Here is a 12,992-nt window from a genome sequence, read left to right on the forward strand (position 1 = left end):
TTTCCCTGTCAGTCAGACTATCACACTTCCAAATTGACAACCTTGAAAATAAATTGACTGGTGTGTGCAACTTTTTTTTTAAAAACTGCGTTGAACGTGGGCTGATGCAAAGTTTGATTTTTTTTGTTTTCAACACATCGAAGGGCTGTTTGAAGTAATGTAATAATTAATGGGTGTGGGTGGTTCTTTTTACAAACCAGTAATAGTTGAATCTGGATGATTGCATGTGTCGACTAGTTTGGAGCCAGATTCAATGCATGTTGGCACTTGTCATGCTGTGATCATAATTGCTTTTATTCGTGGAGTACCGACACCTGAATTAACACGTTGCAGCACATGCTGAGCTTGATTAGTTACTTTGTTTTATTTTTATTATTATTTATCACACCTTTATATCATAGTGAAACAAAAAAACCCTTGCTGCAATAGCTCTTGAGACCTCCCATGTTAATTTTATTGTCTGTTCTGGATCTGAAATGTACAATTACTTGTCAAAGGTCTAATTTGAGTAAAACCTAGGACATGCATCTCCAGATCAGCACCTCATGAAACAGCATAGTTACATTCTGAGTTTTTCCTCGAAACGTCAACTCTTTTCTTCTCCGCCGATGCTGCCAGACCTGCTGAGTTTTTCCAGGTAATTCTGTTTTTGTTTTGGATTTCCAGCATCCGCAGTTTTTTTGTTTTTATCTTTTAGTTACATCCTTGTTATATTGGATTCTAGAATTGTTTTTAACTTAGGATTTACAGCACAGGAAAAACCCATTCAGGTCATGCTCCACTCCAACCTCCTCCAATTCTTCTCCCAACTTCAGTCATTAACATTCTCCCTTGTGCTTATCTAGCCTCCTCTTAAATGTGTCTATTCTGTTCATCTCAATCAGTTTGATGTTCTCACTACTCTCTTTTATATTGATGTTTTGAAGCTTTCATTCTACTACCTCCCCACCTCCCGACATGAAAGCTGAAAATCTGTGATGTTCGTCATAATTAATTGGCTATTGAATGTTCCATCCATTGACCAGATTAGCAGAAAATTTTATTTAATCTTCACGTAAACAAGTATCACCTTAAGTTGGGTGAGCAAGAAGGACACTAACTCTTAAGAGGTGAATAAAGGGGAGATTTGAGGAAATTCTGTTTTGTATAAAGTGATCAACACACAGGATGGTCTCACAGGCAGAGTGGAGAATTTGAAAAGCCTGGGGACATTGAAGAGCCAATTGGGGAACTTTTGTACCTTCCTGGATGGGCCGAATAGCTTTCCTCATTCATCATTTTATTTTGATTTATCTTGCGTCAAGGGAATAGAAAGTCAGAAGGGTAGTGAGGAGGTGCAGCATTGGATTGTTCTGGAGCCATTTAACTGCATGGAAAGAACTTACTGGAATATCAGGCAGAGTCATCAACATTGAATAGACAATTTTGAACAGAAACTGCTCGCCCTGGGCCTCCCTTTCCCCCTTGAACTTTTCACTGACTGAAACTGTATTTAGTGTTTTTTGGCTGACCATTGATTGCAGTAGCTGAATGATTGTATTAAACATGGGAATCATACTAGGGAGTGGGTTGCGGTCTCTCTAAATAGGTCCAGTTGGGTAGTTTCTCCACTCTGGTGCATTCACACTGCTGAAAGAGCTGAGAGGGTATCAGTGAATGGGGGGAGTCGATTTGCGATTGGTTCCTCCAATGCCCATCAGCTTCCTCTTTTGTGAAGCTTAATCAGTTGATTGCACCATTGTGTTATGTTGTTGGCTTTTAAAAAAAGGGAAAGAACAACTTGAAGCCTAAACTGCTTTAAAATCAAAATCTGAAAGCAAAATACTGTAGATGTTGAAAATCTGAAATAAAAACATAAAATGCTTGAAAAACTCAGCAGGTCTGGAGAGAGAAACGGATTTAACATTTTGAGTCCAAATGATTCTTCACAGCTCTACAGTAAGGATTTGAAAACCCCCAGTCGCTGGGAGATCCCAGTGTAATGGCAGTATGATCAGATTCGACTATAGTAGGAGTGTTAATGCACTTACTGACTTTGTGCAGTTTAATTTCCTACTTTGCTTAAATCCTGTCACAGAAAATCTTCAAAGCTTAGGAATTCAGACAGAATATGCTCAGTTCATTGTTCCGTTTGAGTGGGGTGTGGATTTTTGTCACTCGTGGCCCCCTCTAGCACCCCACCCCGAGTCCCCACCCAACAATAGGCTTCATTGTAAAGCAATGCCAAGGGTTAGCAGACATGCCAAAGAGGAAGAGAAATCTTAGAATGGGTTACCCTATACTGCTTGCACACCTCCTTGTATAGCAACCTCAACAGAGATCTGAGAGCAGGGCTCTGCTGGCCCTCTTGGGCTGAGCAAGGCACTTGGTGCAAAAAGACTCGAAACGTTTTGAAAATTGTTTTGTAATTAAAGCTTGTGTTTTCCTTTCCCATAACCCAGAGCCCAATTTGCTGAATGGGACGGCACACAGCGTCAACAAACGTGGGGTGAAGAAACGGGACTTGGACTCTGCGCAACTCCGTGAGATCATTTCTGACCTAGTACCTCACGTTCGTACTGCTCACATCCTTCCAGCAAAGAGTGAGGTCCTGTCTGATGCTGTAAGTGACTGCTTGTAGGAATTCTAACATACAAGGCTGTTCATGTCTATGCTGGCTCTTTGCCAGAGCATTGCCAGCTAATACCATTAATCCTTCTCTCTCCCCACGCGCCTGTATCTTCCCGTTCATCGGATTTGTTGTTTCTGGGATCTTGCTCTGCACAAAGTGACTGCAGAATTTGCCCAGGTAACAATAGTGACTACACTTGAAAACTAATTCCTTAGATGAGGAAGTTTGAGAAGTTCCAGGGATAAGGTACTCTGTACATAAAAGCTCTTTTTCTTGACTGACACAACCCTCTTGTTTTCTTTCTGTGGTCTCTGAAAAAATCTTTGAAAATTACTTCAACGTTAGAGCCAAGAAATGAAAGTAGTCCCATTTTAGGTGCCCAGTGTCAGCATTTGTCACTCTCCGTTTTTGGGAGCTGTTGTAGATTTACTGGTATTTGAAGTGGTTCCTTTCCCTTCTCTGGATAATTGCTGATTTGGCACAAGTGATTACAGCAACTGGGTTTCTTTACCTCTCCATGACCTTTCTATGCACGTGACTGAAAAGCCCATTCCAGGTTTGAGCTTTCCATTTGTTAGTCAAGTGCCATTGAAATGATACAGAACAGCAGGAGGCCATTTGACCCATTGTGTCCGTGCTAGCTTTTTAGTAGAACTATCCAATTAATTCCACTACATTACTCTTTATCTCCCTTCAAGTGTTTACTCCATTCCCTTTTGAAAGTTATTGATGAATCTGCTTTCAGCACCCTTTCAGGCAGTATGTTCCCAATCGGAACAACTCTTAAGTTTTTTTTCCCTCATGTCACCTCTGGTTCACCTTAAACCTGTGTCCTCTGGTTACTGACCCTTCTGCCAGTGGAAATAGCTGCGCGTTTACTCCACCAAAACTGTTCGTAATTTTGTACACCCCTCCTCTTAACTTTCTCTGCTATGAGGGGAATAACCACAGCTCCTCCAGTCAATCCACAGTGCTGAAGCCCCGATATTATTCTAGTAAATCTCTGCATCTCTCTCCAAGGCCTGGACATCCTCCCCAAAGTGTGATGCCCATAACTGAATATTTTACTCCAGCTGAGGCCAAATCAATAAGTTATAAAGGTTTAGCATATTTTCTTTGCTTTTGTACTCTGTTTCTGTTAATAAAGCCAAGGGATCCCATGTACTTTTTAAAAAATAAAACAAGAGGTAGAAGGCTAAGAGGGGAGTTGAGGAGAACATTTTTCACCCAGAGGACAGAGGGAGTCTGGAACTCTCTGAAAGGGTGGTTGAGTCAGAAACCCTTGTAACATTTAAGAAGTATTTAGATATTCACTTGTGTTGCCGTGGCCTCCAAGGCTATGGGCCAAGCGCTGGAAAATGGGATTAGCGTAGTCAGATCTTTGTTGACCAGCAGGGACATGATGGGTCAAATGGCCACCTCCTGTGCTGTAAATGTCTGAGTCTATAACTTGTCCTGCAGCCTTCAAGAAATTGGGTCTGTAGACCTCCTGGCCTTTGTTCCTTTGCTCCTTTTAAAAAAAATTGTGCCATTTACTTTATATTGCTTCTTCTCATTCTCCTACTAAAATGTATCACTTCAAATTTCTTAAATTTCATCCACAGCACGTCTGTCCATTTCACCAGTGTATGTTCCCCTGAAGCCTGCCCTTGTAGTTGCACCATCTGAAAACTTGGAAATTATTCCCGGCAAACCAAAATTCAGGACATTCAGTATACCTTAAAAAGAGCAGCTGTCCTTCTGGGTCAGTTGTTAATTTTAAAATTGACAGATGTTTGCTAACTGAAAGTGTTAAGGGATATGCAGCAAAGGTGGCCATATAGAGTTAGGGAGGAGATAAGCCTTGATGTATTGAATGGCAGAACAAACTTGAGCTAAATGACCTCCTCGTGTTCTTGAGCACCTCTATACTTCCCTCCTGTTCAGAAAAACAGCCATTCACCGCTAATCTGTTTTCTCTTCCTTGGCTAGTTTCTCCTCCATGCTGCCACCGGCCCCTTGATCCCATGCACTTTAAATTAGCCATTTAAAAATACAACCACGTGCAGTGAACAAATGCTTGCATGTAGCAAATTCTCCACTATTAACTTAGATAACGGGAACTGAGAACTACTGTTGAAATATGCCATTCTGTGACTGGAGGAACTAACCAGTTTTTCTGGGAATAAGCATTAATATATTCTCTTCAACTATATTAAGTCATGACAGTGCAAGTCATGGTTGTCCTGTTATGTTAATTATTGTTGCTCTGATCCCTGATCCATAGACCACACTTTTGGGTAAATGCCAAGTGCCTAAACAGCAGGAGACTTTGGCCAGGATATTTCTTTGAAGTGTTGGGGCTGGACCTGAGTTAGCTGATTTCAGCCAGTGCTGTGGGGGGGGATGGAGGGTTCTGTGGAGGGGCGGGGTTCGATCTGGGGGGCATACATTTGATCTGAGTGCCAGGTTTAGGAAGGGGACAGTTAGCCTGCGTTTTTGATCTTGATTGACGCTCCGTGACCACAGATGGAAAATGTGTGTGGTGGATAGCCAGTGAGACTCGGCTGTGAGATCTGTCAGGGTTGAAGAGCTTGCCAATGTATTACTGTCTCAGCTGCTACTTGAAGGAGAGCCATTTGGCTTAGATAGGCGGGTATCTGTGGAACCAAACTACAGCATGATTTAGTGCCTTCAGGAGAACTGGAAAGGGGAACATTAGCAACGCAAGAGTGATGAGCTCTCCAAAATATTTTCTTGCTGACCTAAATTTGCTTGCAGTCCAGCAGTGTCTTGAATTTCAAATTCTTGTCCTTGTGTTTGAATCCCTACATGGCTTCGCCCCATTCTATCTCTGTAACCTCCTCCAGCCCTATAATACTTCAATACATACTGGGTTTCTCAAATTCTGGCCTCCTTGTGCACCCACAAATTCCCCTCTGCTCTCTGGGTCATATACTCTGAAATTTCCTCCCTACACTTCTGCAACTTTTTATTTTTCTGTCTTTAGCTCACTCTGTCACGCCTCACGCGTGCAAAAGCTCTAAGTCGTTTTTTAAAACCTGCCTCTTAAACAAAGCTTTTGTGTTTGTCACTTTTATTTTTGGATAAAGTTCCTGTGCAAAGCCTTGGGGAATTTTTAGTAGGTTGAAGGCACTATATATAAATGCAAGTTGTTGTTTAAATCTCTTACTCGAAAGTTTAAACAAAGGCAATTATTTCTAGAAGAGTGCTAAAACTTCAGGTTTAAATATATACTAAAAAGTGATCTATGAGGCAATGAAAAATTACAGGAGCTCACTAAGGATTATATATACCATAAAATCCAAGAAAAAGTTTCCACCATAGGCAGTACGTGGCCTGGGGTCAGCAAGAGGACTACAAAAATTAACAGCAAAGAAAGAAAGATCTGCATTTACAACACCTATCACAACCTCAGTGTCCAAAAGCGCTTTACAGCCAATTAAATACTACTTGAAGCGTAGTCACTGTTATAATGTAACAAACATGGCAACCAAGCTCTACACAGCACAATCCCATAAACAGTAGGACATTGACCAGATAATCTGTGTTTAGCTATGTTAGTTGAGGAATAAATGTCCAAGGCACTTGGGGGGGAACTCCCCTGCAAAGAGATTTGGGTCTCCTTAAGAATTAGAGAGATTTTTAAAAGAAAACATCCACAGGTAGCTCAGCAAGTTTATCTGGGTGGTAACCAGGAAGGACCGAAGTTTGATTCCAGGTTTGGTCTGTGGTGAATTAGCTTTGATGTTGCTGTTAGTCTACAAAGCCCCTTAAGCTAGGGAGGCGAAAATCATCAGAAGTCCTGCTTCTTATGGTGGTCAAGGATCCACGGAGGAAGCAGGCTCAAATGTTGGCTGATATTACAATTTTTTTTCTTTTTTATCTTCATTCACAGTTGCAGCAGCAGGAAAATTCCTATGACAGGGTTGCACCACCATTGAGCTGAAATCTGTAAAACCTGTGTAGAATGAATTGCTTAACATGCTGCAGGAGTTAACCACATTTACTGGAGTTACATACCAGAAGAATGAATCTAAAATGTCCACTGAGCACTGTTGATCGGGCAGAAAAATGCCTCACTGACAGACCATTATTGTTCAGCCTAAAGTGCCCATTCAAATTTACTGTAACTCCAAATTTATTCAGAGCAAGGTTAACCACCACCTAAACTACAGCATAATATCTAAATTGAGCCAAGCTATTTTATGAAGCCATAAATGCAGTAGAACAGAATTAAGGAGTCCTTTTCCAGAATCCTTAAAGTAAATTCTGGATGGGCATACCATGGACAACAGATCTCTATGGACTTTGACTTACCTTTGTGAACTGAAACTAGGACTGACCTTCTTTCCTCCTCTTACACACACGCGCGCGCGCATACACACCTTGCACACAGAATGACACGTCAGTAGGCACAAGAGACTTTGGAACTGTAAAGACCCATTGGGATAACAGTCTGCTCCTAATATCTGTATTACATGTGCGGAGCTATAGAATAGAAATATTCACAGCCCATTTAGAATGGAGCTTGTTTCCGTTACTGCCAATGAGTCAAACTGTACAATGGAATATGTACAGAGATTTACAAAATTGCAAGGCAGTTCCAACCATGGTTAATTGTACATGGAAATGCGTGAGGATTTGACACCAGCAACTCTGTGCAAAGGAGGTTGAGCTTTCATCTGTATTGAGTGACTGGTCAATGGTTCCAGCAACTGTTTGTGGTTTGGACAAGGCTGTAGAATAATTGTATATTTAAAAAATTTCATCTGTAATCAGACAGATATTTTATGAGCATGTTTGCTTAATCTTCAGACAGTAGGGGTTGTGTATTCATGGTTAAATCACTTATTGCCGACTAATTATTCTCCTTTGGCATTGCTCCTCAAATTGAGCGTGCTTTTTTTTTAATACGCAATGACAAGTACATTATTCTCCTACCATGTTTAAGCTGCCTCGTCCCTTTTGAAGGCTCAAAGTCTAATTGGCGGAAGGAAACAAAACCTGAGTTAGTTACTGTTTGGTGAGGTTTGCTGACTGGGGGTGGGCATTATAAATTTCTAGCTGCAGGTCAGGGGTGCGGGGGAGCAACGGCATGAAATAACTGCTGTTCTTCCTTAACATTTTGACAAATGTGATTGTCACTCTCAATTTTTGATATACTCAGTGATTTCCCATGGCTTGCACATGGGGAGCAACTGTGAGAACAATTCAGATGAAGAATGGTTCAATTATCCACACACTTCTTACCAATGTAGTTCAATACCCATTTTAAAGTTTTTAATTCATTCACTGGATGTGGGCGTCGTGGCTTTTATTGCCCATCCCCAATTTCCCTTGAAGAGGTGGTGAGCTGCCTTCTTGAACCTCTTGTAGGTACACCCACAGTGCTGTTAGGGAAGATGTTCCAGGAATTTGAGCCAGTGACAGTGAAGGTACTGTGATATAGTTCCAAGTCAGGATGGCGTGTGACTTGAAGGGGAACTTGCAGGTGCTGGTGCTCCCATGTGGCTGCTACCCTTGTCCATCTAGGTGGTAGAGGTCAAGGCTTTGGAAGGTGCTGTCAAAGGAGCCTTGACTAGTTGCTGCAGTGCATTTTGTAGAATGTGTACCCTGCTGCCACTGTGTGCCGGTGGTGGTGGAGGGAGTGGATGTTTAAGGTGGTGGATGGGGGGGTGCCGATCGAGCATGGCCCCTCTTGGTGTGGAGCTTCTTGAATATTGTCAGACTGCTCCAGCACTCCTGTTGGCCAACTTGAAAACAAACATGACTATTCAACCAGGTGTCTTGAATCCAACCTTGGAGAACACATGAGCCAGCTTCAAGGTTTATATGCTTTAAGGACGTTTGACTTTTAAAGTTTTTTTTTATTCGTTCACGGGATGTGGGATATAGGCCAGCATTTATTGCCCATCCCTAATCGCCCTTGAGGAGGTGGTGGTCAGCCTTGAACCACTGCAATCCAAGTGGTGTAGGTACACTCAGTGCTGTTAGGGAGGGAGTTCAAGGATTTTGACCTAGTGAAGGAACGGTGATATAATTCCAAGTCGGGATAGTGTGTGTCCATACTTTTATATCTGTGTTGTAAATTCCTATATCTGCGTTTATCATACAGCTGCTACGTAGACGTGTCGTGCTGAAATTGCCCCCTCCTGCTATCAATACGCTTAGGACTTTATAATGGAACAAGTTGACAGGAAATGCATTGCCCAAATTTTTAAGCATATAGATGGTAATGAGCTTGATTTAGATTAACAACTTGCATTGAAATAGTGCCTTTAATCTAGTAAAATGTCCCAGGGTGCTTCAGAGGAGTGTTATATCAAAACAAATTTGACACCAAGCCAAATAGTTATTACGACAAGTGACCACAAACTTGATCAAAGTAATGGGTTGTAAGAAGCATCGTAAAAGAGCAGAAAGAGTTGGCAAGGTTTAGGGAGAGAATTTTAGAGCTTAAGGTCTAGACAGTTGAAGCACAGCCATCAGTGGTGAAGTGATTCAAATCAAGGATGTACGAGAGCTCTAAAGTGGAGCCAGACACCCACTTAGAAACAGAAAACGTACAACACTGTAGGACACCATTCAGCCCATCATGCCTGTGCCAGCCAAAATATAGCTGTCCAACCTACTCCCTCTTTCAACCCTTGACCGATAGCCCTGTAGGTTATGGCACCTCAATTACATATCCAACTTTTTTTTTAAATAAAATGAACATTTATTCCTCTACCACCCTTTTCAGTTCTAGGTGTCCACCAGCCTCTGGGTGAAAAAATTCTTCTCAACACCTCTCTAATTCTTCTGCCAATTACTTTACATCTAAGCCTCCCAGTTGCTGACTGCTGCTAAAGGAAATAACTCCGTTCTGTCCACCCTATCTAAGCCTCACCTCAGTTATATCTTCCCTCTGCTTCCTTTATTCCAAAGAAAGGAACCCCAGCCTATCCAGTCTTTCCACATGTTCTGTATTCAATGTACAAATATTCAGTATGTGGTTATCACAATCACTTTCTCCCTCCGCCCCCTCTACCAGCTTTCCTGATCATTCACTTGAGTGGCCGTGTTTGTTTGGTGCATGAGCCTGGAGACCACTTAAGCCGGGACATCAGTGTCCTGTCCTTACTTTGTCCGTGTGGAAATTACAGAACCCCCAACCACCCCTCTTTCTGTCCCTCTCACAGTAAGCATAAACAATAGGGGCCGGTTGTAGTGTCACAACTCCAGCATCAGCTGAGATTGGCCAACTCAACAAAAATTGGCAATGAAATCTGGGCGTGTCTTGACTCGGGACTGCACCAGCAAACTGGCTTTGGTTCCCTTTTCTCAGATGCTGCGGTGCATAATTACTGACGGTAAAAATAAATAATGACTTTGTGCTTTTTTCTTTTTTTTAAAAAAAAGAGGGCCTGATGAAAGTAAATTCTTGAAGTTGAGATTTGAAACAATCGAACAGTTGCAATCTTTTTTTTTCTCTCCTTGAAGTTATTGACTCTTGCTGGGTTGCCACCTGCCCTCCAGTACCTTGTCCAGGTAGCCTGTCTTCAGGTGTAAGCCTGGGCAAATGGCAGTATGCTATTCAACTGCACAGAGCAACACAGCCAAGTCCAAACCTTCCTTACCCGACATTCATTTAAGACCATAGACATAGGAGCAGGAATTAGGCCATTCGGCCCATCAAGTCTGCCCTGCCATTCATTCATGGCTGATAAGTTTCTCAATCCCAGTCTCTTGCCTTCTCGCTGTAACCTTTGATCCCCTTACCAATCAAGAACCTATCTGTCTTGGTCTTAAATACACTCAATGACCTGGCCTCCACAGCCTTCTGTGGCAATGAATTCCATAGATTCACCACTCTCTGGCTAAAGAAGTTTCTCCTCATCTCTGTTCTAGAAGGTCATCCCTTTACTCTGAGGCTGTGCCCTCTGGTCCTAGTCTCTCCTACTAATGGAAACATCTTCCCCACGTCCACTCTATCTAGGTCTTTCAGTATTCTGTAAGTTTCAATCAGATCCCCCCTCATCCTTCTAAACTCCATCGATTATAGACCCAGAGTCCTCAAACATTCCTCATATGTTAAGCCTTTCATTCCTGGGATCTTCTCGTGAACCTCCTCTGGACCCTCTCCAGGGCCAGCACATCCTTCCTGAGATACAGGGCCCAAAATTGCTCACAGTATTCTAAATGTGGTCTGACCAGAGCCTTATAAAGCCTCAGCAGCACATCCCTGCTTTTATATCCTAGTCCTCTCGAAATAAATGCCAACATTGCATTTGCCTTCCTAACTACCGACTCAACCTGCAAGTTAACCTTAAGAGAATCCTGAACTAGGACTCCCAAGTCCCTTTGCACTCCAGATTTCTGAATTCTTTACCCATTTAGAAAATAGTCTAGGCCTGTATTCTTCCTATCAAAGTGCATGACCTCACACTTCCTCACGTTGTATTCCATCTGCCACTTCTTTGCCCATTCTCCTAACCTGTCCAAATCCTTCTGCAGCCTCCCTGCTGCCTCAATACTACCTGTCCCTCCACCTATCTTTGTATCATCTGCAAACTTAACCAGGATGCCCTCAGTTCCTTCATCTAGATCATTAATGTATAAAGTGATAAGTTGTGGTCCCAACACTGACCCCTGTGGAACTCCACTAGTCACCGGCTGCCATCCTGAGAAGGATCCCCTTATCCCCACTCTCTGCCTCCTGCCAGACAGCCAATCTTCTATCCATGCTAGTACCTTGCCTCTAACACCATGGGCTCTTATCTTACTGAGCAGCCTCCTGTGCAGCACCTTGTCAAAGGCCTTCTGGAAGTCCAAGTAGTTAACATCTATTGGCTCCTCCTTTGTCTAACCTACTCGTTACCTCCTCAAAGAATTCTAATAGATTTGTCAGGCATGACCTCCTCTTGATGAAACCATGCTGACTTTGCCCTATTTTACCATGCACTTCCAAGTATTCTGAAATCTTATCCTTAATAATGGACTCTAAAATCTTACCAACAACCGAGGTCAGGCTAATCGGCCTGTGATTTCCCGTCTTTTGCCTCAGTCCCTTCTTAAACAGGGGGGTTACATTAGTGATTTTCCAGTCCTCTGGGACCCTCCCTGACTCCGGTGATTCCTGAAATATCACCACTAACGTCTCCACTATCTGTTCAGCTATCTCCTTCAGAACTCTGGGATGTAATCCATCTGGCCCAGGTGATTTATCCACCTTCAGACCTCCCGGTTTTCCTAGCACTTTCTCCTTGGTAATGGCTACCGTACTCATATACATGCGTTTTCCAGCAGGGGAAGGGTGTAGAATCTTTTATTCCAATTTGTTTGGGGGAGAGATAGTGGCAATGTCACTGGACTAGTAATCCAGAGTCCCAGGCTAATGCTTTGGGGATCCATATTCTTCCATGGCAGCTAATGGAACTGAATTTAATTTTTAAAAAATCTGGAATTGAAAACTAAGGCTTAGTGATGGTGACCATGAAACAATCACTGATTGTTGCAAAAACCCATCTGGCTCACTAATGTCCTTTAGGGAGGGAAACCTGCCATCCTTACCTGGTCTGGCCTATATGTGACTTCAGATCCATAGTAATGCAGTTGACTCTCAACTGCTCCCTGAAATGGCCGAACAAGCCACTCAGTTCGAGGGAAATTAGGGATGGGCAATAAATGCTGGCTTTGCCAGTGAGGCCCACATCCCATGAAAGAATAATTTAAAAGGAAATTAAAAGTTGTTTAAACAGTGAATGGGGGGGCGGCAAAAGCCATAGAATCAGAGCGATTTACAGTAGGGAAGTAGGCCATTCAGCCCATCATGTCTGCATTGATTAACAAGTAACATCCAGCCTAACACAGGCTAAGACACAGTGTTCTATTTCAAGAAAAAATAATTTGTTTCCAAATTACTCACGTCGCCAAAAACTTGGCTGTACATCAACTTCTATTGTGCTAATCATGCATTTGCATAAGGTGACGTGATGTCACTATGAAGCACAAAGCCTGCAGGGAATGCATACTCATGGGTATATCTGATAATGCTGCTGCAGTATCTGGCAAAAAGAGAATTGGCATCGGCTTGCTGAGGTGCCCTAAATGTCCAGTACATTAAACTTGCAGCCTGCTGCAGTCCCAGGTTACACAGGAGAAATGTATTGATGCATTGCAAAGTTGTAATTTCTTTTTTAAAAGTGAAGACTAGTGAAATTTTTAAAGCTGATTTTGTAATAGATTCTGGGAGGCTACAATCGGTCAACCAGCTCCAGGTATTTTCCCTGTTAAATTTGGTACCCTGATCCTACCGGCCGACTCGGACCCTTATTCTTCTCGGGTTTATTTATGCCCTGCCAGGGTAAGGAACTGGATTTAGTTGCCTGAATGCTGG

At 42.5% G+C, this 12,992-nt stretch overlaps 1 protein-coding gene across 2 annotated transcripts in view; it reads left to right on the plus strand.

Moving 5' to 3' along the window:
• Positions 1-12,992, plus strand: part of LOC121272610 (BTB/POZ domain-containing protein 7-like) — a 63,824-nt gene that overhangs the window by 33,433 nt on the left and 17,399 nt on the right. For both annotated transcript variants that reach the window (XM_041179284.1, XM_041179285.1), the window contains exon 6: positions 2,442-2,602. In XM_041179284.1, coding sequence (XP_041035218.1) covers positions 2,442-2,602 — 161 coding nt within the window. The remainder of the gene's footprint in view (positions 1-2,441; positions 2,603-12,992) is intronic.

This window comes from Carcharodon carcharias, chromosome 34, assembly GCF_017639515.1.
Source record: "Carcharodon carcharias isolate sCarCar2 chromosome 34, sCarCar2.pri, whole genome shotgun sequence".
NCBI classification, from domain to species: domain Eukaryota; kingdom Metazoa; phylum Chordata; class Chondrichthyes; order Lamniformes; family Lamnidae; genus Carcharodon; species Carcharodon carcharias.